Source organism: Triplophysa rosa, linkage group LG13, assembly GCF_024868665.1.
Source record: "Triplophysa rosa linkage group LG13, Trosa_1v2, whole genome shotgun sequence".
Lineage (NCBI taxonomy): Eukaryota > Metazoa > Chordata > Actinopteri > Cypriniformes > Nemacheilidae > Triplophysa > Triplophysa rosa.
In genome coordinates, this window is record NC_079902.1 from 13,519,738 (window position 1) to 13,546,845 (window position 27,108).

The 27,108-nt window shown below is 37.8% G+C and overlaps 1 protein-coding gene across 1 annotated transcript; it reads left to right on the forward strand.

The window, feature by feature from the left end:
- Positions 1–1,477: 1,477 nt before the first annotated feature.
- rnf145a (ring finger protein 145a) lies at positions 1,478–26,816 on the forward strand. The gene is made up of 11 exons (XM_057349881.1): positions 1,478–1,681; positions 2,687–2,932; positions 10,986–11,094; positions 18,083–18,174; positions 20,325–20,560; positions 21,397–21,572; positions 22,445–22,585; positions 22,908–23,090; positions 23,193–23,340; positions 23,579–23,935; positions 25,151–26,816. The coding sequence occupies exons 2-11, from the start codon at positions 2,749–2,751 to the stop codon at positions 25,484–25,486; spliced, it is 1,962 nt and encodes a 653-aa protein (XP_057205864.1). The 5' UTR covers positions 1,478–1,681; positions 2,687–2,748; the 3' UTR covers positions 25,487–26,816.
- Positions 26,817–27,108: the final 292 nt, after the last annotated feature.

A 27,108-nucleotide genomic window follows, 5' to 3' on the forward strand; every position in this document is an offset into this window, starting at 1 on the left:
GCACTGATAGAAACATCCACATGCTTGTAATTAAAAGATTTGCAGTGCAAATGTTGCACCAACTTAAGTAAACACTGTCTATGGCTATTAACACTAATACAATTCTTAGTTTCTATATATTGCGTAATGCACAAAATTTCAACCAATAATAGTAATTTACCAAATGTTATGTTGGCGGGGTCAAGGGTTGTCTGCAAAATGGAGACTATGTTGAAGGTTACACACAACACATTAGTGCTTAAGGCTGTTAAGGTTTAAACATGTGACAGTTGAACTGATATAATCTGTCAATGATGCTAGTCATGTGTTTATAGGGGAGGGAAGTTCATGCCAACAGTAAACAGCTGAAGCATGTTCGCAGTGGCCACAAGGAAAATTTTTGGAGTTTGGAGATAATTCCCCATGAAGCATGCATAGTCATCAATGTTAACCTCAGGCTTGTTTTGGTTGTTTGTGGAACAGTAGAGAGAGTACTTCTTGATGTCTTGTCCTAAAAAGAAAAAAAAAGAAAATTGTGGTCACCTTCTTCTACACTTCCACCACAAGGGCTGGGAAATATTCCCATATGTCTATTATTATTTAATTTTGTTGTTAGTAACAGTAATGGGTAATGCCTTGTTACATCAGTTTAGAAACAAAAATGAATGAGTGAACGAACGAACAAACAAACAGGAATATTAGTTTGGTAAGCGTCTAGAGCACAGAATTCAAACACAGCAAAAAAAGTGTAAATTAATTAATTTAACACCCTCATAAAATACAATAACAGTAGTGATAAAAAGAAGAACAGTTATTAATAAATAAACAAATATTACTTACTACAAATTAAAAATAAAGGTGCTTATAAGGTTCTTCACAGCGATGCCATAGAAGAACCATTCAGTCAAAGGTTCTTTAAAGAACCATCTATTTCTTACCTTTTTAAAGAACCTATTTTGGCAAGGTTCTTCAGATGTTAAAGGTTCTTCATGGAACCATTTATACAAAAACGGCTCTTCTAATCTATGGCAATGTAAAGCACCTTTATTTTTAAGAGTGTACATGGATACAAGTTTAATAGCCTATATGCTATATTTTATGCAAAATACAAATATAACAGGTTTAGGCCTACAATGTCAAAAACGGTTTCAAAGAGATTTGGCAAAATCCTGGTTATACCAGGTAAACTTTCATTGGGTAAATGCTTAGTAAACATTTTTACCATGCTTCTTCAATCTTAGAGTGGGGTGGGGCTGGAAAAAGAGAGTCAACGTTACAGACAATTATTAAAATTCATTATCATTTTATAGCTACAGTAGAATTCACAGCTCTCAATCGCAATAATTGTACAGCTCTTAATCTTCATCGCACAGCTAGCACGGTGGACACAGAATCGTATCACTCCTTATCAGTTCACCTATCCACCCCTCTCTTCTCCGCTGGTAATCCGCTCTCTCTCTCTCTCTCTCTCTCTCTCTCTCTCTCTCGGCGCACATGCTCAGTACAGATCACTGTGGCGATCTGTAATGGCTGCGGGATGGTGTGATACGAGTGCGCGCCGCTTCTCTTCGGTAGGAATGCCATTTCATTTCCATGAGACCGCCAACCACTGCGTTCAATCCTCCGTCAACATGGTTGACATCCGACAGAAGAATAAAGGACGTTCATCTTAGTGGAGAGCGTTTGCGGGAGCTGTAACCATGTAAGTGCATTGTTTATGTTATGTTGTCTTTGTAAATTGCGGCTCAGTGAACCGGAGCTCCTGACATGCTCGTGTCGGTGTTCCCATGCTGGGGATTGTTATCCGAGGTCATTACAGTTCATAGCAGCATCATCTCTGGAGAGAGGGGAGGACACAAATATAGCCGCGGGCTGAATATAGCTGCATCCAATTATGATATTTCACGTGCGGTTTATGGCCATTTATAGGTTATCATTAACTGTTTCACAATATGTTTGCACGTTTCCTGATACACCGGATATCACAACGTGTGGTTGTCGGATATTGTATAATTTGCATGCGACTGGCAGATCAGCTCATGATTTCGCTGTTGTTTAACGGGACAGTTATTTACGCGCTTACTGCAACAGGCGTATTGTGCTTTATAGTCGCTACGATCACACACAATGAATTTTCAATGAGCGCGAGGTTATTACAGTTCATTTCGGCGGTGCGCATGCAGGATCGCTTTGTAGCTTATTATTATTATTAGTAGTAACGTTAGCCTATGGGCTGCACAATACACTATCATCACCTATTACAATGATCAAGACTGCGATCTACACAACATGCACGTGTGCTTTGCTTTGCCATTATGTAACTGTATCTATATTTAGCAGAGACTGCTGACAGTGTTGTGAGAACTTTGGCAATACATTTAAGTGTAGACACATTATATGGTCACTTTGCGCTATAGACTAGACTGTTTTAACTCTTTTAATGTGTTTTGCCGTGATATTTTATCACTTGGGTTTTAAAAGCATGCAGGTTATGTAACCTGTGTTTTACTGTGCACATTAGATGCAGTGCACAACGTTGCTGCGGTTTACATTCTGTTATATTATAAGCTGAATGCAACTTTGTATTGCTGTTGTCTTTTGCTTTAGTAAAAATGTTTTTTCTTCTCATGTGTTTTTGAGCTGTAAAGTCATCTTTTTGACAATAATATTCCTGTCTCCCCATTTCTCTCTGGCCATCTCCTCTTAGTGGACTTCTGGTGTGTGTGATAGTGCCAGTGAATTGCGTGTGGTTGGCGGTAGTCAGGAGTGATGGCCGTAAAGGAGCGTGTGGAGGCAGTGCTGAATGTGGGCCTGCGGGTCCCCAGTATCATGTTGCTGGAGGTGCTGTACCGCTGGGATGTCAGCTCCTTATTCCAAAAGATCCAGAGGAGCAGCCTAAACAATAACCCCCTCTTCCAATACAAGTACCTGGCCCTCTATCTACACTATGTGGGTGAGTCACAGTTAAAGTTGATCTGTTAGCTTGACAAGTTAATAAAAAAGTAGGCTACCATGTTAATATATTGTTTCAAGAATATGATGATCATTTAGTACCGCGGTGTGCATTTCAAAGTTTTGTGGTATTGAGTACCGCAGAGATGACGCATTTTTGTATGCAAAACCCGGAAGCGAGTTAGCATTTTAAGACTTCCGGTTCCATCGCCCCAAAGTCTATGGGTTTTTTGAATGGGTTTTTGGTAAATCGCCTGAAAATATATAAATATTTTAAAGTATTAATATATGACATAAAACACACCAGTTATAATCTGCTTGTGATTTTTTTAAAGCTTGATTGTGTGTTTACAATGGCGGTCGCTAACAACGTCGTCACGCATATAAATCTCACAAATTTCCAGGGAACACGTTTTTAATAAAGTTTGAGAAAGTTGTCGGAGGATTGGTGGTGGTGACGTTGATATCGAGCGACCATAGTCTGTTTAAAGCCTCATGTTAGCTTTTTGATGGTGATGTATTTAGGCTTCAAAAATAGCAAATATTGTGTTAATCTGTAAATACTATCTTGATAGACAAAACTTGTAAACATTATGAACATTTGTTAATCACAGATCTTATTTTTTGCGATCTTACAAAAGTCTACGGGAAAAATGCATAGGCTTTTGGTCGAGGGAACCAAAACCACTTACTTCCGGCTTAGCCTCCAAAAATACATAATCTCTGAGCCATTATGGTTTTACATCTGATATCACCACTGTATGGTTTTTGGTAAGGGAATGCACAGTATGGTTGGTATCAGTCAGCTAGTATCAGTTTACTGGTATTTGGTATTTTACAATATTGTTCCTCTTTTTTTCCCTCATCCCTAAAAATTAAAATCTAAATGCTGCTATCAAAGATAGATTTGTCAGTTGGGTACGTTTGGCAGTGAAGGAGTAAATCTTTGAACATACTTTGCAATTGTAATTGAAGAAAAATGAATGGTTTTGAGGTCACATGGGTGGGCTGATCATCCAGTTTCCCTTGTTAAAAAATAAAGACAATATGATTGTGCTTAATTGGCTTGCACCATTTGTCATCTCTTTGTATGTTTCCCCTATAATACTGCTGACAGGAGTTAGATTTGTCAGACCACTGGTTTCTCATATAGAAACAGAGGGCAACGCTTCATAATCTGAAAACTAGGGCTGAAACGATTCCTCGAGTAATTCGAATACAAAAAATCATCGAGGCAATTTTTGTTGCCTCGAAGCCTCGTTTAATCCATTTAACTACAGTACACACGGAGCACTGCGTTTCCCCACGGACCGTTATTACTAACGCACAGCCCACTAAACTCTATTCATGTTACAGGGCGCTCAAGTCTCACGCATTCACCGTGAGACACACGCATTTTAGTCTGTTCACACGCTCACACGTATTTCTCATGCTGATAAATAACTGATAGCTTATTGAAATGGTGAACTGCTATTTTACTTAGTTTTAGTCTTAAGCGAGTGAAACTTGTTTTCCGGCTGCATTGAGTCCATAAAACTAGATTCGGACTAGTTGATGCCGAATCCTGTTATTTACACGTCATCTGGCTGTTCTGCATGTCTGAGTGAATGAACTGCACAGTTTAACGTGCTACACGGGTGATGCTCATGAATTTGTCTGCGTCTGCACTTTATGAGGACATGAACACATGAACTTCCTCTCAAGAGTTGCTCTGAGAGTTTATTTCAGAACATTTTACTGAGTGAAGCTAACACACTAAAAAATAAGCGTCTTCGTTCCAATGACCTGCCAAAATAAAAGTCTGGTTAACTCGGTATTTTTATGTGGACAAATATATTACTATTTAATAGTAAAAAAAGAAACTAAAACTAATTTAGATAAACTAAATTCATCATGCATAAGCTGAAGTTAGTTGTTTACCTTTGAAATTATTCTTTCTATTTTTATTAATGTTTCATATTTATACATTTGTATTAGGCCTATATTGCATTTTGAATGTAATATGGCAATAGAATGTACTAAATGGGTTTAGTGTTCTCAGATATTAATGTATGCAATTTCGGCAATAAATATGTTAATTTTTCTAAAAAGGAAACAAATTAGTTGTTCATTTTAAGAGACCTGTCTTATTTTCTCTTGTATATTTAGTATTGCTCTTTAATAAAGAAAAAGTACTTATTATCCGAATACCCGCTTAATCGATGGAAAAATCTAATTACTATCGATTAGCAGCTATCGATTACTAAAATAATCGATAGGTGCAGCCCTACTGAAAACCATGCCCACTGGGGACCGGGAACAATCCAGCCCTCTCCATTGACTTTCTATTGGGGGAAGCTGCCTCCTCGTCATTTCTGACTTATAACAAAACACAGAACGATGTTTAAAAACTGCTATTTGACAAGGTGTACAGTAAACATGCTAAAAAACCCAGAACAGGAGTTTAATTCGATACCACAATTAAAACTGCGTTTCTATTTATTTAGTGTGTCTGATATGTGCGTGCGAGTCTCCAGCACGCGCCTTCTCTGTTCTGAAAAGAGCAGTGCACTCGCATCATTTAAAGTCCCAGTGAACCGGAAGTTGCGATCGTTTTTACTTCCGTATTCTGACACATTTCCGAGTGAAAAGGAATTTCAAAGAAAATTAGTGGGCGTGGCTTGCGGTTTTTACTGCGAATTGATTGGATGTATAAAAACAGCTGTTGCATTTTTAAATGAAACTGGCAGCAGACTGACAGTTGAAGGGGAGGAGTTAATGGATGCTCCGCCCAAGCCGTCTAATTTACGTAATTTTAGATGGGTAGTCATTTCATGGCGGAAGTGCATTTTCAGATTTTAACTGAAGATTATAAGGGTACATGAATTTTAAAAAGAAAATGATCCACATTGACAAGGTATTTACTATAAACGTTGCTATACAGTATTTCATGAACAAATAAGAATTGTAATTTTTAATTTCACTGGGACTTTGAAACGTTAACGGTCATTTATTTTTATCTCACTGCCTGATATATTACTTAAGCGGTTTATTAATATTCTTTCTTTACTTCATACCTTACATATGTGAGAGTAAACACTACAGTATATTTAATATTTAAATGAACGGACCCTGATGTTTGTGAGTGTGACTAAAGAAGCTTTTGATTGTTATTTCTAAAAACGGACAACCTGCTAAACTTAGACAAGAATATAATGTTAAGCTTAAAGATAATGTTTATTCATCTCTGTCAATAAATATCTGCTTTAAATCCTCTATATTTTGTTGAAGTCTTTGATTATTTATGTCATGTACTTCAATATCTAAATAAAATATCTGATTGTGATGTACACTGCTGTGTTGAGTTTTATTAATCATTATGCTGTGCTTTATACATATTTAAATCGAGAATTATGCATAAAATTGAATCTAACGCACAGATTAAACCACAAATTAATTTAAACCTCCATGTGAAGGATGATAATTGTTTAAATTAAGTAAAAAAATGATTTTAACAACGTTAAAAAAAGTTACGCCGCTGGAACGTTATTTGGTAAGTCATGGCAACGAATAAGGTCTGGTCCAGGTAGGTCGTCACAACGTAACTGTGTTCACTGGGTTTCTGCTTTATCCACATTATAACAAGTTGCATACTGTCAGAATGCCATAGCTTAGAGCTTAGTTTACAGAAATATAATATATAAAACTGACATTTGGATATTTGACTTACCAGTGACAAAATGTTTACTGCCCACGTATCGTTAGGCATACTGAGTGTCTCAGGATCCCACAATTTACATATTCTTCCTGCTGATGCTTCACGTCTTATTGCCTGTATCCACTTTTATCTCCTTAAAGTCTCACTTTTACGGTTCGGTAGCTTATAAAAACTTAGTTCTAGGTTTTTTTTAGCTTGTTTACTGTAAACCTTGTCACACAGCAGCTTTTAGACCTTGTTCTGTTTTTTTGTTATAAGTCAAATGACAAGGAGACAGTTTCCCGCAATAAAAAGTCAATGGAGTGGGTTGGATTGTTTTCCCCGGTGTGGGCGTGGCCTACATGCGCTCTCTCTTTATAGCCCCCTGCTTTGAGTTTTTAAAAGGACTCAGTTGAGCGTGACAGCCCCCATTCATCTGTTGCACATCCTAACAGACACAGTCCATGAGTTATTCACAGGCATCTTGCTCCATTGATGTATGTGTGTTTGTTTGTACTCTAAGAGTGTTGTGAATGCTTTTATTTTTGCCTCCTTAGTTGTCCGGTTTGTTTGTTTTTCCTTGTTCCCACTCCATGAATGGGTTTCTGACTGTTGGAGAACAGAAAAGAGAGTGTTTTTGGTTTCAGCTCATTGGTCTTCTTCTATGTAAGACAGTTTACTGCTGCCCAAATAATCCTAGTGTTTAAACAGTTTATAAACCTTAATTAAAAAAGCAGACTCCAGAAAAACAGGCTTTTGTAGCAGATGTTTGTCTGCTAGCCGAAGGAACAAACCCTATTGGCCCTGATTTGTCTTTTATGTGTGTGTGGTCATGCGCTATGCCCACGTGGTTGTTATAAACCCTGGAGAGGAGCTATTTTAGGTTACGGTCAAATGTGTTCATACAATACCACCAGGTTTATCAATAACACCAGCATCTAGAACATGGTCCATCGCCATCAAATGAAATATAAAAAATATAATTGATTTTGTAATTTACTCACCCACATGTCATTCCAAACCTCTATGACTGTCTTTCTTCGGCAGAACACAAAAGAAGATATTTTGAAGAACGTTTTAACCAAACAAAATTGGACCCCATTGTATGGACACAAAACTACTCAGACATTTTTCAAAATATGACCTTTTGTGTTCCACAGAAGGACGAGTCATATAGACAGTTTCATCTTTACAACAAAAACAAACGTTACCGCGCGTGCGGTAGATTATTTCTGATAACAATCAAAAGAACCGTTACTTGGCTAAACTCGCCTCTCCAATATTTTGAATTTAGACTGCGATACCAAGCTCAACCGCTAGATGTCAATGTACCAGACGTTTAAATGGTCAAAACTACAGGACCCATTCAACAAATTGTTTATTTAATAAAATGAACATACAACAAAATTAAACAAGTCATTTATTTAAAAGATTTATTATACAGTAAAGTAATTAAACAAATTAATACGAACATAAATCAAATAAAATGTAAATAGTTATATTATTAGACACTAGCCAAACACAAACCGGAAATTAATTTAAACCACACCAGGGTGTATAAATGATGACAGAATGTTTAGATTTAGGTGAACTATCCCTTTAAAACCTCGTACATTATTTACTTCTCCCATTTATCAAATATGTTCATTCATTATGGTTTTATTATTGTACCATGCGTTTTATGCATATTGTGTTATGTTACTCTTCTTGACCTCACAAACTGCCTCTCTGGGACGAATAAAGTGGTTTTAATTTAATTTAAAACACAGAGGAGGAAGGAAGCACTAGACTTCATTTCTCCATCTCTGTAATGCACTACATTTAGAAGGCAGATGCTCTGACATTATATGTCGTTTAGAAGCGATGACTAAGGTGTTGAAATTTCAAAAAATACTTCCAGCAAGCCCATATCGGTGTTCAGTTTAATATAGATATTACAGCTTTGTTTTGCAGGTGCAACATGTTCAATATAGGTTGTGCTAGAGCACCCTCAGGACCCCCGCTGAATGACAGGCAGAGTCCAATTACCTCCCACAGGTGTAAATGAACTGGCACAAGAAACTTTGGACTTCTTTCTCAGGCTGGCTGGGTTTTTCTTAGTCTTGATAAACACCACCCGGCCTTGGGAAGTTCCTGTGATATACAATAATGAAGCAGAAAGAATAGCCCTGTCCCACAGTTGAAAACTACAGTTTTCCTAAACCAAAATCTGACACTGTATAAGGCCATTACAGCTAATAGAGATAGAAGGGAGCCAAACATTTTGCAGTACAGCCATACACTGTCTTCAGGCTGTTAATATATATCCGGGGCTTTATCCTCATCGTTATATGGTAGAATAAGAGTATTTGTGGCCACCCGGCCTCTTTTAGCAATCATATACTGTATATGTGTGTATATAGGAGAAGATACAGTAAATAAAAGTGATGGGGTGGTTGCTGAAGGCACTAAAGCAGCAAGGTTAAATTAAGACACGGGGAACATCTACTGTCAGCAAGATCACAGGCACTTTCCGTCCTTACCGCCTATTGAAAATTTGAGCTGTCTTTCAACATTTTATCCACCCATAAACCTGGCCAAGTCCTCAGTTCTTTGACCTGCCGAGAGCTTCCTCTTGTTTCAGGGCTAACTTTATTCTCAGGTAATTGCATTGGTCTAAACTTGAATCCCAGCACACTTCCCATTAATCAATATTGAGATAAATGCTGTGTCTTACATAGCAGCAGCTATAATATATTGAAAAATGCATAATTTATAATTTATAAAATACATAATTCTATTATACATTTGTTTCTACTTGCATAACATTTTCTTGTTATATTTTACATTCCCAGTACCAAAGATCTGATGGTTATAATGTTTTTGGTGGGATTGTCATATTCCTATTACTGCATGTGCACTGCCTGTGGTGTGTGTAATTTCTGTAAATTCTGTATGTGAGGTTATATGTTTTTATGTGGTGTTTTGTGAGTTTGTGAATGGCAAAAGTGTGGTTACTGAACGACAGATAACCTGTTACGCAACACGAGGGATCAAAAGGGTTTGGCCCTGGAGTAATGAGGGCTTAATCTGTGCATGACACAAGCCTTGATCTGCTCATCCTGCACCGGCATAAACACGAGAGAACGTCAGACTGGAGGCTAAATCATGTACTAAAATAAGATTGTTTATTATGACTATATACTATATATACTACAGGTTATTTATTATTGTTCCAGAGCACTTGTTTCAGAGAATCCTGAATCTTCAGAAATGTTTATTACATAGATGTTTAATGGAAGATAATGTCGCAGTAACCTATTGCTAACCTCATGTTTATTTTTTCCTTACTCTTGACGCATTAAAGGTGGGGTGGTTGATTTGGAAAGGTGCTAATTTTAGCCTGCTAGCACTGAAATTATAAACCCACCCTCTATGCGATTAGATGTCCAAAACCAAGCCTCCTCCAAACACATGAATCTATTTCGTAAATCCACGTAACGAATTAAACTAAATTCTTCTCAAAGCATTTACATACCTGTCCAAAAGAAAGAGAGCAACCATGGTATCGTCTTTCATACACTTTGCCTGCCGGAGCTGTCTCCATCGTGTAAAAGCTGAACCGATGTTAATTCGAGTTTTTCCTCTTTCATGATCCAGACATTTTTTCAAAAACTGACTTTTGTTTTGTAGATTTACTTGTTGTCAGTTCCGCAGGGAAGTTTGATTGTTGCTGATTGTCCGTCATTGTCCCTACATTGACACAGCGGACGTGAGAGCGCTGATGACGTATGATGTCTGCGTGAACGGGGTGCGCAGTGGTATGCAAAATACGTTGGCTGAAAATGTACACATGACCAGTCACAGCGTTCGGCCAGAACGTTTTGATTGGGCAAACATTTTTTGGTCCTACGCCTTTCACAGACGATATATAATTATAAAAATATTATTTGACCACTATACTTCTTGATTGCTATCAGGATGTAAAGAGATTTCTGACCAGCATGACAAAAAATGTTTCTGGACAGGATCACCCACCCTACCTTTAATAGATCAAATTCATTCATTAGATCAATTTTTAAATAGGTAGGATGATTGTTTACTGTGCAGTTCACAGTATTCTGATATTTAACTCTGAATGTAGCCATAGATTCATCCTGCAGGTGTTACTTTCAATGGAAACGGAGATCCGGATTCAGTCAGTATTCTTTGGTTGTGTGACTTCCTTTGACAGCATTCAGCCAGAGTGAATGAACTCTCTCTACTGGTCTGAGAGAGATATTGAGACTGAGAGAGTGGTGCCCTCAGAGACCTTTGTGTGTGCTTGACAGCATCCTTACATAGTGGCCTAACAGCAGTGTCATTCTTTAACTCTCTTTCTCCTCTCTCTCTCTCTTAGGCTACATTCTGAGTCTAGTGCTGCTCACTCTGCCCCGACAGCATCTGGTGCAGCTCTACCTGTATGTGCTCACCGCTCTGCTGCTGTTTGCTGGTCATCAGATCTCCAGGTGAGAGTTTATGAATTAACTTAGACGGTGAGTCCAGAAGTCTGAGATCACATTGAAATCTAGGATTCAGAATCTAAATTATGCTTGAAAATGCGTTTTGGGGTTTAAAAAAGATAAAAGTTAAGAACTGCACTTTGATGACCCATAACGACATATTTACCCTATGAATTGCTTCTATTAAAGCATACAAGACAAAGTTTTAAATACACAAAACATTTCACGCTTTTAAGTTGGAAATGACTAAAAATAAATGTTCATGCAACTTATTTGAGTTTACGCAGAGTTATTTTTATTCATTCAAAGAACCAGCTCAAGAGTCATATATTGATGAATCGGCCTAAACTATTCGGGCTATATTTGTTTTTGAGTGCAGCCATTGAAGATGACTCAATAGCGAGGCGTTATCTTGGCGTTCTTTCAAATCAGGCAGTGCTCTTGAAAATGTAATTTATTATGCTGTGTTGCTGGAGATTTAAGATGTGCTGGAAACACACTGGCTGCCTCCCACCACAACACATCTTATGTGCATGCCAGAAAGAGATACTCCACAGGCGCTGTGTTCTTGTAAGGTCACTGTTCAATTAGGAGAGAGACCAGAAATAACACATTGTTATACAATTTGCAAATTTATAGTATAATTCACAACACTTTCCCTATGTTTCTTATAAAGTGGGGCTGACGCTGACCCTGCCATTAGCTTTTTTTAACTGTACTCGTAATTCTTACGATTCTTGTGTGTGCTTGTTAAGAAAAATCAAAACAAACAAGCGAAAAAAAGTATTATAATGATTTTCTTATGTAGTTTTATATCTATGACTATTAGAGCTGCATGATTATCCGTTAAAAGATCGCGATCTCGATTCGACCCCCAAACGATCTTAATCCAGCATTTCAACGATTCAGCTAATTCTATTTCCAAGGAAAGGAAAGATGCAGTCTCGGCAGTTCTCGAGATAACACGCAATCACTCACAGCGGCCGTGATGACGTCTTGACGTCACATCGGGTATTGCGCAAGCCAGACAGATGTGCTCGTGTTAGCGCCACCGGTACAGCGGATGCTTTCGCCAAGAAGTTAGAAAGAAACGGAAACTAAAGAGAATGAGTGAGGCAGAGCAATGCGCATCGACGTCTGACAAGAACCCTGACGTTGTTTTATTACCAAAAAGAGGATCTTATTCCAGAGTGTGGGCTTTTTTCGGATTCAAACCAGATGATATACTACTCAGCAAACCATATACTGCAAGCAATGTTTAGCCATTGTTTCTGCACAAAAGAGTAACACCACCAATCTGCTAAATCACCTCAAACGTCATCATATACTACAGTATGATGAGATGGTACAGAAAAAAAAACTCAATCACAAAGTACCAGCAAGCAGTCAAAACAAACGTCAATTAAAGCAACATTATTCAATGCAACACCATACCCATCAACCTCTCCAACCAAATTTTTGTTTATTACATTTCTTTAAATTTGATTGAAGCCAAGAGTATTATTATGTCTTATTTTATTGCCATATTGTTTGATAACCTTAATGTTCAGGGGTTGTAAATCTTTAAAATAAAAAAGTTCTTGAGAATTGTGAGAGAATCGGGATCTTTATTTTAAGCAAGAAAATCGGGATTCTCATTTTATACAGAATCGTGCAGCTCTAATGACTATCTTATATGAAACGCGAGGAGACATATCGAAAAATGTTGGTGTTATTTTCACAGACACAATTTTCAGTAAGAAATTGGTACACCCCTGCCTTTATTGCTCTGGCTTCAAAGTAACACATCCCCAGACAACAATTTACAAAATTGTTTCTTTGGGTGTTGATTGCAGTTTTTAACAGGATTTCTTAGAAATCGCTTACTCCATGTAAGCAATGTTTTGTTTTTCTTGCAGATAACTTTCTGAATTATATGCGTCCCTCACTTGTTATTCACAGCCTCTCTGTGAATTGAAAACTGTGTCTACACCGGACCCGGCGTTGTGCGACCCGACAAAAGACAATAGAACGCATTAGAACCCATTATAGTTTAAAATTTTGTCCACACTGGATGTGGGATGCCGTGACATGACAAACCTATGAAGAACAAGCCATTTGTCGTGTCGCATCGTGTCGTTCCTGTCCGGTGTTCACATCCATCACTATGTTTTAAAATTAATAATAAAAACACTGAAGAGTCTGAAAAACGACAAATAGCTTTTAGGTACACTTTTGTTTACTCAGAACTCAGTCAGAACAATGAACAACACAGCCGCACCAGGCTGAACTCTATCTGCCCGTCGTCTTTCCGGGGCCCACAAAACTACCATCAGCTCTCTAAAACTAGGTGCAGAAAAATAAACAGCACTTCATTATGAATGACACATTTCTGTGTGCTACAATATCATCATGATTGTTTTCTAAAGTATGCTGTCATTGGTGTGAAGTGCTTTCATTTTGCTGGAGGTAAACAACTAGTTTACAGTGTGACGAGGGGCGAACGCAGACAAAACTGTTTTACAGTGGATGGGAAAGAGTCTTGTATAGGGCTGCAACTAACGATTATTTTGATAATCGATTAGTTGGACGATTATTTTTTCGATTAATCGGATAAATGTAATTGCGTCTTTTGCTTATAATAAGTAAATCAGATATGGGAAAAGTATACACAACTGAACTCATTAGCCTTCTCCCAAAATGTTGTGAATGTCTCCATAATTAACACACCTGGTGAGTTGATTCATGTGTGTCATATTAGAAGCAACTGACAATAGTCTCTCCCAAACGTGGGAGCGAGGGGAGGGTCGGCCAAGGAAATCATTTTTTGTGCCATGAAAAGTGAGATATTTGTCATTCAAATGTAGTGAAGTACAGTAAAAAGTAAAAGTAATACTTAAGTACAAATACTCAAAAAGTGTACTTAAGTACAGTACTCAAGTAAATATACTTCGTTATCCACCTCTGAACTAAATAAACCACCAAATCAGGGTATTTAGCCTAATATGTACTTTGCAAAGTGCAAACGCCACAAATTGGGTTTTACTAATATAATCTTTAATTTTGTCATTTAAAACGCCTCTCCCCTTTAAACTTTAAAACTGCGCAGCTTGAAGAGATGCATCCAGAACACGTCAGACTTTAAAACTGCGCAACATGTGCCGCACGGAGAGACACGTCTGACTTTAAAACTGCATACCTCGCGCTGCACAGAGAGACACATAGTGATGGATGTGAACACGCAGTCATTCACAGGAGTGACAGCGCTCGTGCTAATCAGAATGATTGGCAGGAAAATATTATAGCAAGTTATTCTTTCTACTATATAAAGACTCAGCAGTTAATTGTGATATTTATTATATGGATTTGTGGCTGTTGTTGTTACTTTGAATTATAAATGTTGCAGATTGATCGATTAATGTGATATTAATTTTAATAACAATAACTTGTCTTTATTCTGCATATTCTTTCTTAATTAATTATTTTAGTAATGTATAGAGTATGTGGTGCTTAGAGAGTGATATATACTGTGTATATATACAGGTGCTGGTCATATAATTAGAATATCATCAAAAAGTTGATTTATTTCACTAATTCCATTCAAAAAGTGAAACTTGTATATTATATTCATTCATTACACACAGACTGATATATTTCAAATGTTTATTTCTTTTAATTTGATGATTATAACTGACAACTAATGAAAATCCCAAATTCAGTATCTCAGAAAATTAGAATATTACTTAAGACCAATACAAAGAAAGGATTTTTAGAAATCTTGGCCAACTGAAAAGTATGAACATGAAAAGTATGAGCATGTACAGCACTCAATACTTAGTTGGGGCTCCTTTTGCCTGAATTACTGCAGCAATGCGGCGTGGCATGGAGTCGATCAGTCTGTGGCACTGCTCAGGTGTTATGAGAGGCCAGGTTGCTCTGATAGTGGCCTTCAGCTCTTCTGCATTGTTGGGTCTGGCATATCGCATCTTCCTCTTCACAATACCCCATAGATTTTCTATGGGGTTAAGGTCAGGAGAGTTTGCTGGCCAATTAAGAACAGGGAAACCATGGTCCTTAAACCAGGTACTGGTAGCTTTGGCACTGTGTGCAGGTGCCAAGTCCTGTTGGAAAATGAAATCTGCATCTCCATGAAGTTGGTCAAAAACATTTGAAATATATCAGTCTGTGTGTAATGAATGAATATAATATACAAGTTTCACTTTTTGAATGGAATTAGTGAAATAAATCAACTTTTTAATGATATTCTAATTATATGACCAGCACCTGTATATATATTTATATATATGAATGAATGAATGAATGAATGAAGAGTTGGAGTGTTTTATTGTGTTAGTTAGCTGTATTTTTTGAGTTATTATGGCTTAAATCCAAACAAACCAACTGCAGTTTGATTGATATTAATTGGAACAATAATAATAATAAATAATAAAAACAAACATTAAAATAACTTGTGTGAAATGAGAATATAACTGTCCATGTAACTTGTCCCGGGCATTTGTTCTTCAAAAACTCTCCTACAGTCCACCATAAATCGCGCGTATTTTCATTTCTGGTTTCTGCCAGTGTCATGGCTCTGCTTCATTTAGTCATGTTTTTCTTGGTCCTGTAGCAGAGCCATGGCAAAGTCTTTGGTTATGTGTGGAGAGAAACATATTATTGTCCTTTTGACAATAATATGCGTTCTCTCCAGTGTCTCGTCATTGGCCCCGCTCCTATCGTTTTCTTGTGATCTTTCCCTGAGTGTTTTGATTAACCACACCTGCCCCATGTCGTTATCCCTCTTTTGTGTTCCCTATATATACCCTCTTGTTTCTTTGTCCTGTGGTTGTGTATTGCGTTGTGTATGTGCTCATGTCGTTGCTTGTGTTCCTGTTACAGCCCGTGTTCCTGTTATTTGCCCTGTTTGTGTAATGTGAGTGTTGTGTTTTAGTCTTAGTCACCCTGCCGTGTTTGTTTTTGTAAGACGTTGTGTCGTGCCTTGTTTTGTTAGTTTGTTTTTGCCCCCCCCGTGGGAAGTGTTTTGTTTCAGTTTTTATTTTAGTTATAGTTCTGGTTGTCCCCATTGTGGGTTTTTGTTTTTCGTTTCGTGTATTAAAGTCTTGTGTTTAACCCCTTCACGTCTGCCTGCGCTTGGGTTCTTCCGCCATTCCTGACAGCCGGTTACAGAAAAAAACAGATTGCCCTGCTCTGCCTCTGATTGGCTATACTCGTTGCCATCTGGGTCAAGCCAATTAGAAGTAGGATGTGGGTGGAAAAACTCTGCTGTCTCCTGTGTGTATGGGAAAGGGAGGACAGAGGGAACAGGCAAGAACAAACTCCTACGTTATAAACATAAAAGTTGAAAATACCTGTGACAACTTATTATGGAGTTGGGAACAAAGCCCAAATAAGCAACACACTTAAGAAACAAGCCCAAAAAAAAACGCGACCCGCGACTACATAATTTTGTAAGCGACTTTACAGAAAAACAAGCCCAAACGCTTATAATAAGCGGACTTGCACACTGGTTATATGTGACGTTCAAATCGGTTGAGTGTGATGAATCCGCATACATTTTTTGAACAGCAGGGCCGCTATTTTCACTGCAATCTAAAGGTGGACATGCTGATATTTCTTAATGCAAAAAAATCCAAGAAAGCTCAACATATTAGTTTGTTTATATTAAAGAGAGTTTATCTATTATTAATTTGTTATAAAATTGCAGTTTAGTTTTGTTATTTGAAATAAAACATTATTTTATCATACAAAGAAACGTGAAGCATTTAAGAAATAATGCAAGGGAAGTTGTTCATTTCTAATTTGTTTCAACTCATTTTGTAAAAATAAATCGTGAGTAAATCGTGAATAAATCGCATCGTGAGATCAGAATCGTGACTCGCATCGCATCGTGAGCTGAGTGAATCGTTACATCCCTATCAGGCATTAAAGGAGACACCTTGCTTCACTGGAGACTTCTCGCCCATGCTTGCAATGCTGCGATTATGGTGAGCTATTTTACTCTTGACAGGTGGCAAGATCAATAGTGTCAGATTAAGAGAGAGCTTTTAGCACATTTTCATCTTAATGTGTATCTGCAGAAGTGGCTGCTCAAATTAAGATCACCCAAGTGTGGCAAAGCCATTACTGTCTGCTCGTAACTTACCTGCAGTTCCCGCTCTACCCCCTTCTCTCTGAGCACAGCCGAGTTCAATGAAGGATTTAACTGAGCCGTCAGAATGTTTATGTACATATGTGTGCTTTATGAATTCGGTACCCTATAAACTGTTATAACCACTGAAAGCATGAATAAACCCAAGAATTTGGACGGGTTTTATTTTCAACCCAAAATCAAGTGGAAGACAAAAATATTATTTTCAAAAAAATTCCAGACAGAATTGGAATTATGAGTTGACCTTAATAGTCATTAGGGCTTTAGTATAATGTCTCTTTTCTTTTAATTTTGGGTAAGACTGGGTGAAATGTCTCATATTCAATTAAATGTTGTGGGAACATTTTGAATGTTTAATGGATTATGTCATTATGTGGTGTCATCATAGTTAGTACTGTATGTAGAACAAATTGCATTAAAGAGTGGATTTACTAAAGAGTAGTTTTGGATCTACTTGGGTGGCTGTTTAAAATGAAAGGTTCCTCTCTTTAAAAACATAATCACCTATTTAAAACATTTATTGATAAAGATATATATAGACACTCTTGTAAAATATCGAGGTTTTATTACCCTGCCCTTATTTGGAGATAGAAATTCACCTAAATTTGTTCATCAATACTTTTGAGAGAAGCTAAGGGCAAAGGGTTTTTTGTACTTCTCTACATCAGTAATACTTTGTTACTCATTGGGACTCAGCTGTGTGTTATGTAAGTGAATGTTCTCGTCTGAAAAAATGAGAGTGATGGTTTCACTGCTGTGCACTGTGTGCTGTGGACTGTAAGTATAGAATCCTGATGACTCAGAAGGGGATGTCTGTCTCTGAGAGGTCTCTGTTCTCTGTTTCAGGGACTATGTACGCAGTGAGCTGGAGTCTGGATATGAGGGCCCGCTGTACCTGGAGCCTCTGTCCATCAACCGTTTCACTACTGCGCTCATCTGTAAGCTGTTTCACACTGTCCCCTGCCTGATAGAATCTAATTTAAAACCAATTCATACCACCCATATGAAAACGTTTTTTAAATACGATAAATGTAAATAAACACAGAGTTCAAGTTCTATGTCTTGGGAATCATTTGTGTCCCACATAGACTCATTGCTGGCTCCACTTGCTTGTTTAAAACCAGAGTCGGGTAGTTTTGCATGAAGTGTATGTGTGGTATTGTAAAGGAATCTCGGGAAGTGATGTCAGAAGCCATCTTGAGGTTAAGGCATTTCCCCTTCACAGAGCAGTATAGACGCAGCTTTATATTCTCTCGTCTCATCACGTTTGTTAACAGTGCTGCTCTTATGCCAGATTAATGCTATAAAGCTCTCCTGCTCCCTTCCTGTGATTTGCTTTGCTCGCTCATAAACACTGTCGTTCCAGCGATGTGTTTGTAATGTGTCACCCTCTTACTTCTCCTTCACTCCATTTCATATTTCTATTGTGTTATCTTACTTTCTCATGAGCAGTTAAAAGGACAGTTCACCCAAAATTAAAATTCTGTCTTCATTTACTCACCCTCGAGTTGTTCCAAATTTGTATACATTTCTTTGTTCTGATGAAGACAGAGAAAAATATTTGTAAGAATGCTTGTAAGCAAACAGTTCTTTGCCACTATTGTCTACCATAGTCGAAAAATGATAATGATAGTCAAAAGTGACCCAGAACTGTTGTGTTCAATTGAGCAAAAAAATGTATGAAGCAGTTTAATTTTATTTGATAAAGCAACTACATATGGTAGTCAATGGTGCCCAAGAACTGTTTGGCTACAACAAGCATTCTTCCAAATATCATTTTCTGTGTCCATCAGAACAAAGAAATTTATTCAGATTTGGCACAACTTGAGGATGAGTAAATGAAGACAAAATTTTAATTTTTGGGTCAACTCTTACATTAAGTATGCATGGTAGTAGTACTCAGTGGCGGCGTTTCACCAAAACCTATGGCAAAATTTCCTCTGGCCATTCAACAACGACATTCCAAAGTAACGGAACCGTAAATAATACCACATCATATCTAAACAAACGTGCACAAGAATCCACGAAACTGAATGAATGCATGAACATGCACAGATACTTGCAGATAACAAACCCTACCCTCATATCGTATAAAGGGATATTTCACTACCACATCGAAATTTCCCATGTTTTACTCACCCTCAAGGTATCCTAAGTGGCACATGGAGTACATTTTTGAATGATCTACAGATAACATAACAAATATTATTCATCTTGCAATATTTATACATCTGGCTTAGGCAGATGCGATTGTTATGTGACTGTTAAAATAAAAAACAATAATTGCCGATATATTGGCGTATGTCGACAATAAAGATGTCTACTACCCCTTACCTTACCATACACTTTATTATTAAACACCTGTATGGCATTTTTAAATAGTTTTTTCATTTTGTTGAAAATAAATGTGATGTGAAAATGTAGACAAGCGAAAGGTGGAATCGAACCTGAATCGCGATAGTGTCAAAATTACCGGTGTGTCTTACTCGCTTCACCACAGATGCTGTTTTTACACTCTAAAATACACATTCTTACATGCAAAAAAATATACAGCAGTCTAAAATATCTTGATTATCTTTAATGAGCATCATTATGCACACTTTGTTTCCTCTGTTTTGTCTGAATGCTAGGGTCTGGCAACTGCCACATACGCAAACGCAAACGCCGCCCCTGGTAGTACTGAAAAACATTAGACATGCAATGTTTGTTTTTACAATTTCATTATTACAATAATGATAATTTGGGAGTAAAGATGTTGGACTTCCTTTGTTGTAAAAGTATTAAGAATTGGATGGTTTTTACAAGATGTTTCTTGCTGCTGAATGTTCTTTCACTAGTTCTTAAGTGCACTTGGATACTTCAGCCGTTAGTCTGAATTCAGTAGGGTCTCATTAACACAGCCAGCAGGAACAGATGCATTCATTATTGTCAGTGAGTACAGCAGAGGTGATCTTTATGCTGATTCACTTCGCCTTGCTGTACTTTATTACTTCAGTATTGTAATAACAGTAAGCCTATTATTAGTAGAATTTTCATATATCTATTTAATTATGTTCAAGATATCGCTTCTGTCTTTCTCTCTGTGTAGGTCAGCTGGTGGTGTGTACCTTGTGTTCCTGTGTGATGCAGACCAAGCGCATATGGCTGTTCTCAGCGCACTTGCTCCCTCTAGTGGCCAGGCTGTGCATGGTCCCTTTGGAGACCATCGTTTTTGTAAATCGTTTTGCCATGATTTTCACAGGCCTGGAAGTCATCTACTTCTTGGCCTCCAATCTGTTGGTGCCATTTAACCTGGCCAAGACGGCATACCGGGAGCTTGCACAGGTTAGTAACCGCATTTAGTAAAAAAAGATACATTTCTTTTATTCATTTATTTATTTATACATTCATTTCATTTATCATTGTTTGGCATATGCTTTAATCCGATTAAACAGTATGCAGCTGATCAGATCCATGGAAATTAAATCTCCATTAACATTTGTAGTTGTTTAGTTACATATTTGAAAAATGTTGATAATCAAACAACATTGACTCCCATTGTACAGATTAGTGATGTCCCGATCACACTTTTTGTGCCCCCGATCCAAGTCATTTTATTTTGAGTATCTGCCGATCCGAGTCTCCATCCGATACTTGTATTTTCCTATTGCTAGGTGCACGCTCCAGGTAAATTAAGGTTATTAAAATATGACTATTTAACAGTCCAGCATACTATAAATGATAGCCTAACATATTGCAGCAAACATAATGACAGAATTAGTCTTTTCAACTAATTCAAATAGCAGGATTAGATCAAACATTAAAATGGCCCTCTTCATCAATGAAGTATAGTTTAAATGCTTTTATTGCAGCTGGACAGGAGTTTGTCCTCATGAGACAATTATAGAGCTTCATTCAACACTGCCTCAAAACTAAAACACTCAACACTTCAAGTTCACTCTGTGGTACTCTACTCACATATACATCTTTGAACGCCTCGGGACATCTCTAGTACAGACACAAACATACCTTTCTAAAAATATCTTCTTTAGTCTTCCACAGATGAAAGTGTAATATGAATGTTTTTGATGACATAAGGGTGAATAAATGATGACAGAATTTGAATTATCCCTTCAAATTGAACAGTTAACATTGTAGTTCTTCTTTGTTTTGTCCTGCAGGTGGTGGAGGTGTATGGGTTGCTTGCTCTCGGCATGTCTCTCTGGAATCAGCTAGTTCTGCCAGTGTTGTTCATGTGTTTCTGGCTGGTTCTATTCGCGCTGCAGATCTACACATACTTTAGCACACGAGATCAGCCCACGTCCAGAGAGAGACTGCTGTTTCTTTTTCTCACCAGGTTAGTGGACATGCAGTGTCCTTTGATCTTCAGTTCTATAACTCAAGAATGTAATAGAAAGGACACTTAATGGGATATTTATTCTTTCTGTTGGCGTGACAAAAAGTTTTATTAAAAATGATTGATCCATGTTGGGGTGACCCATGAACTAGAGAGTTCTTAATATTTCTAGGGCAGTCAAACAATTAATTGAGATTTATCGAATCCAAAATAAAAGTTTGTGTTTACATAATATTTGTCTTTGTACATTTATATTTATGCATTTGGCAGGCGCTTTTATCCAAAGCGACTTACATTGCGTTATCCTATGCATTTGTTTCTAAGTATGCGCGATCCCCTGGGATCGAACCCACCACCTGGACATTGTTAACACCATGCTCTTACCACTGAGCTATAGGAAAGCTGTAGAGTGCATATTCATTTTGTATTTATAAAACATACAGATACATTCATATGTTTAAGAACAATAAAATATAACAATTTATAAATATATATATATAAATATATAACTTAAATTATTGGTACATATAAATAGATACATGTAAATATTTCATAAACATGTACACATTTATAAATACAAAATGTATGTATATAAATGCATAAATATATGCACAGTACACAGACATATATTATGTAAACCCAAACTTTTATTCTGGATGCGATGAATCATTTGACAGCCCTACAAATTTGAATCACAACTGTACATTTGGCCAAGACACTTTTTAATACCAGGTTACAATAGAGACAACTTAATTAAAATGCAAAGTGTTTTCACGGTATAAAGCATAGTAGGTCTACCAGAAATGGTTGAACCCTGATTCATGAAAGTTTATTTAACTTAATTTATAAATGTTTATGTATGTCTCCTCCAGTATTGCAGAGTGTTGTTGTACTCCATACTCTCTGCTGGGTCTGGTCTTCACCGTGTCATTTGTTGCATTGGGAGTGCTCACTCTTTGCAAGTTCTACCTGCAGGGCTACAGAGCTTTCATGAATGACAATACCATGCACAGGTAACTTACCTTTATGCTTTACGTCTCTATAATCATTTTATGTTTCCCTATCTAACTAAATAATAATCCTCCTAAGGTTTTTGTTGTGGAGAGTCTATACCGATGTGCTGAATTGCAGTCATCGTTGATCACTATTAAATGACTATTGACTGACAAGTGAAGCACGTCATCGAGATTTATGCATTTGGGAGATGCATTTTATCACAAGTGAACTACTGTACAGTCCAGTAGAGGAGGAATCGAACCCTTCACCCTGGCGTTGCAAGCACAATGATTTACCATTTGAGCTGCAGGAGCATCATTTCCTTGCTCTCTTTCTCAGGGGCATGACGGAGGGAATAACTCTTTTGATCCTCGCCGTACAGACCGGACTGATCGAGCTACAGGTCATCCACAGAGCTTTTCTTCTCAGCATCATCCTCTTCATTGTTGTGGCCTCCATCCTACAGTCTATGCTGGAGATAGCTGATCCCATAGTGCTGGCACTGGGAGCCTCCAGAGACAAGTAAACTCACACAGCGGTTTGATAACTGTTGTAGTCAGATGTTTCTTGTTTTATGCATGTGAAAATAGTGATTCAACATTTCATAACTATTGTGATCAACAGGAGCTTATGGAAGCACTTTCGCGCGGTTAGCCTGTGCTTGTTTTTGCTGGTGTTCCCGGCGTATATGTCCTACATGATCTGTCAGTTCTTCCACATGGACTTCTGGCTGCTTATCATCATCTCCTCCAGTATTCTAACCTCACTGCAGGTAGAAATGAAAATATATTTGTGTTACTTACTAAATCCACCAACAGCCTTGTGAAGGGGTAATGCATCATTTTTTTCAATGTTTCACATATGAATAGTCATTTGCATACGAGTCAGAGGCATTCGTATTTTTAAATAATATAACATTATTAATTTTTTTGCATTAAATTATCAAATGATCTGCATTATATCAGTCATTTTCCAGTATATCAGTCAACACTCTTCTCTTTTACGCTCAGGTGCTGGGCACACTGCTGATCTATGTGCTGTTTATGGTGGAGGAGTTCCGCAAGGCTCCAGTGGAAAACATGGATGATGTCATCTACTGGGTGAACGGCACCTACAGGCTGCTGGAGTTCCTGGTGGCCCTGTGCGTGGTTGCTTACGGTGTGTCGGAGACCGTGTTCGGAGAGTGGACCGTGATGGGCTCTACCATCGTGCTCATCCATTCTTACTATAATGTCTGGCTGAGGGCCCAGCTGGGCTGGCAGAGTTTCCTGCTCCGCAGAGATGCTGTCAACAAGATCAAGAGCCTGCCTACAGCTTCTCACCAACAACTCCAGCAGCACAATGACATCTGTTCCATCTGCTACCAGGTGCGTGAGTGTTTGTGTGGATGCGAGGATTTGTGTTTGTGATGGATGTCCAGTTACTTTCTGTATGTTTTCGTGATGTATGACATGTGTCTCTTTGTTTATTTTAGTGATAGATTAATGATGGGTGGCTAGTTAGGTTGCTAAGGCAAGCACCGCTATTTCTAGGGTCCAAACCTTTCTCTAAATAATAAATGTATGCAGGTAACATGAACATACTGTATGTATTGCTTGTTGAGAAGAAGCGGAGCAAACAAAAGTTTTTCGTTTGAGGTTTTTTAGGTTGAGTTTATTAATCGCCACAATGGGAAACTTGAGTTGCACACAAAATTTATAAATAAAAATATACAATACAACCCCCAAAACAATTTTTAAACCATAATTGTAAGACTTTGGGGTGGTCTATTTAGTAAGCATCCACCTTACCTTAACAACCATATGGAAACACAATGAAATGCTTTGGCAACCTCTCACAAGTCACAACACCCTACCTTTGTGATCGCAAAGTCTTGCACCAGTCACATTTTCTTCCTTAGTAAAAATCTACTTTTTTCATTATTTTTATTAGATGTATCTATAGACCGTGTCAAAGCAAGAACAGAATCACTGTAGATCATTTTAGATAATGAAAAAACACAAGTAATCACATTAGCTAGCAAGTTAAAAGTATGTCTGGCCAGTATTATTTTGGGTTACCAGTAGAAGGACTGTTACTTGACTAAACTTAAATGCGACAAAGTTACATGACCCATTAAACAAATTGTTTATTTAATAAAATTATTATGCAATTAAATATTGACATCAATTAATATGAATTATCCATTATTATTATCCAATATTATTATTATCCACTAGCCAGACTGATAGGCAAGGCAAGTTTATTTAAATAGCTCATTTCATACAAAAGGGCAATTCAAAGTGCTTTACATAAAATGATTGACAAAGAGAAATAAGAGGTATCTTTATAATGCAAATGATTTAAGATCACAAATACAACTTTAGATTTTAAGAAACAATAAAACAGCAATAAAATAGATTAAAAATGTGAATGTGTATATATAAAAAGAATAAGAACAAAAGAAAAAGAAATTGATAACTAAACACAGACCGGAAGTTGACTTCAGGCCAGGCGTGTGTTTGATGAAACCGTCTATAGGTAATAATAATCGGAACAATCATCCACATTTATTTATTTATCTGTTATGTTTTTTAATCTAGGACATGACATCAGCTGTGGTCACCCCCTGCAGTCACCTTTTCCATGCTGGCTGCTTGAAGAAGTGGCTGTATGTTCAGGAGACTTGCCCTCTTTGTCACAGCCAGCTGAAAGGGTCCTTACAGCCCGGCTCTTCAACACAAGATGCCACACCACAGGAGGCCCCTCCACAGCCTGCTTGTGGTCTTGATCCCGTACAGCACCCTGAATTGGAGGCTCCCCACCAAGACGACATCACCCAAGCTCCAGACGCAGAGCTCACAGCCAATCTGAAAGATGAGGGTGCTATGGAGGAATTAGTCCCCGGTGACCCTCCAGCCTGCTCCTCCTCAGGCTAAAACCTGCCCTAATAACCTGCCTTGAGCCAAACTCAACTCTAAACACTGCTGGCCAAAAGGGGACGTCGCAGTTGAGAATTTGCTAGGAAACTTCTAGCTTTCTCTGTGACTGCAATGTCACGTATGCAGAATGCTCCATAGACATGTATACAATCAAAACCCTCTCATCCGCAACATAAGCATTCGCAGAAGTTTTACCAACAGATATTTTAGTCTGAGGTGAAACTAATCACCTCTTCTTCATCTTGATGTATGGATTGAGGACCCAAACACCAGCTCTTCCCTAAACTCCAGCAAACACCAATGTGAATGTGATGTGACCCTTAAATATAGTGCTGTGATGCTGTGTAAGCATTAGCATTATCCACTAGCACGCTCTCGGTATCCAATAGTGGTAGGCCGTCTTTTTCTGTTCTCTGTTTCTTTTCCAGAAAGAATATACTCTAAAATATATATATATATATAAACTGCATATACTGTATATATGCCACTGCATTTGCACTAATGTAATATAAAGCAATGCTCCAAAGTTCGTCTTGTCTGATACCAAATATTTTGGTGTGTATGCGTTTTATCGACTTATATAATAAGTATACCGTGTACAAATATGTATGTAAAGGAATTTTGATATGCAGAAGTACAGACTGCACCGGGTTTCGTGAAGTGGCCTGTGATTTATATGAACGCTGCACTGTTAGTGCGCCCTCTAGCGGTGGTAGCGGGAAACGCCATTGGCCACGGATAAGAACTGGTGACAGTTTAGGAGTCGGTTTCCTTCTCAGTATTAGGCATTTATTGAATTTGTGAGCATGAATACATTCAAGGATGTATGAGCACACTTTGCGAATGCCACTTTTTAAGTTAATATATTTTACGAACTACTACTTTAAACGACGTCTTGAATTGTTTTTTTAAAGGAACATTAGTTTTTATGTGGAATGCCAGATTTTTTTTCTGAAAGGCTGTTTTGGATGTTTTCCTATGTAAAAGGGTAATTTGAAAGGGAATGAAGAGTATAACCCATAACTTTCTGAATTCATCCCTAGTTTGCCTTTATACTGCATACTTGGAATGATGTTCTTTGAAGGCTGACTTTTGTTGGAATTGCAGTGGAATTCAGTAAAATATGCCTGAGGTCTGAACGTGAACCTGAATGTCAGAATAAATCCAAACTTCACATATGAAACATTTGTCCTGCCTTTCTTTCCCGAAAGCATTTTAAGGCAGACCCTACGTGTAACAAGACCCTACAGGACTCTTAAACCCACCTGTGATGAATCAAGCAGACCCACACCTGAGAAGTGAGGTCATGTCAGACTGCTGAAACCATCAAAAACATCTGATGAAGGAATACAGACAGGATATGCCCTCATTTCCTGACCACTTACCATCTTTCAGGGGTTTGGTGATCTTTTGCACCCTCTGCTTAATGTAACTGTACTTCCTAAATCTTTGCATGTAGAGTTCTTTCAGCATATCTCTTTCACTGCATGCATATTATGAAACATATTGCACAGATGTGACTGTGGCATTTAACGAAATGGCCTACATATAAGCCTGCACTATTTAACAGTAGTGCGAGGTGTCTGTGCAGGCAGATGAGAGTGTTTAGCTGCTTTTCC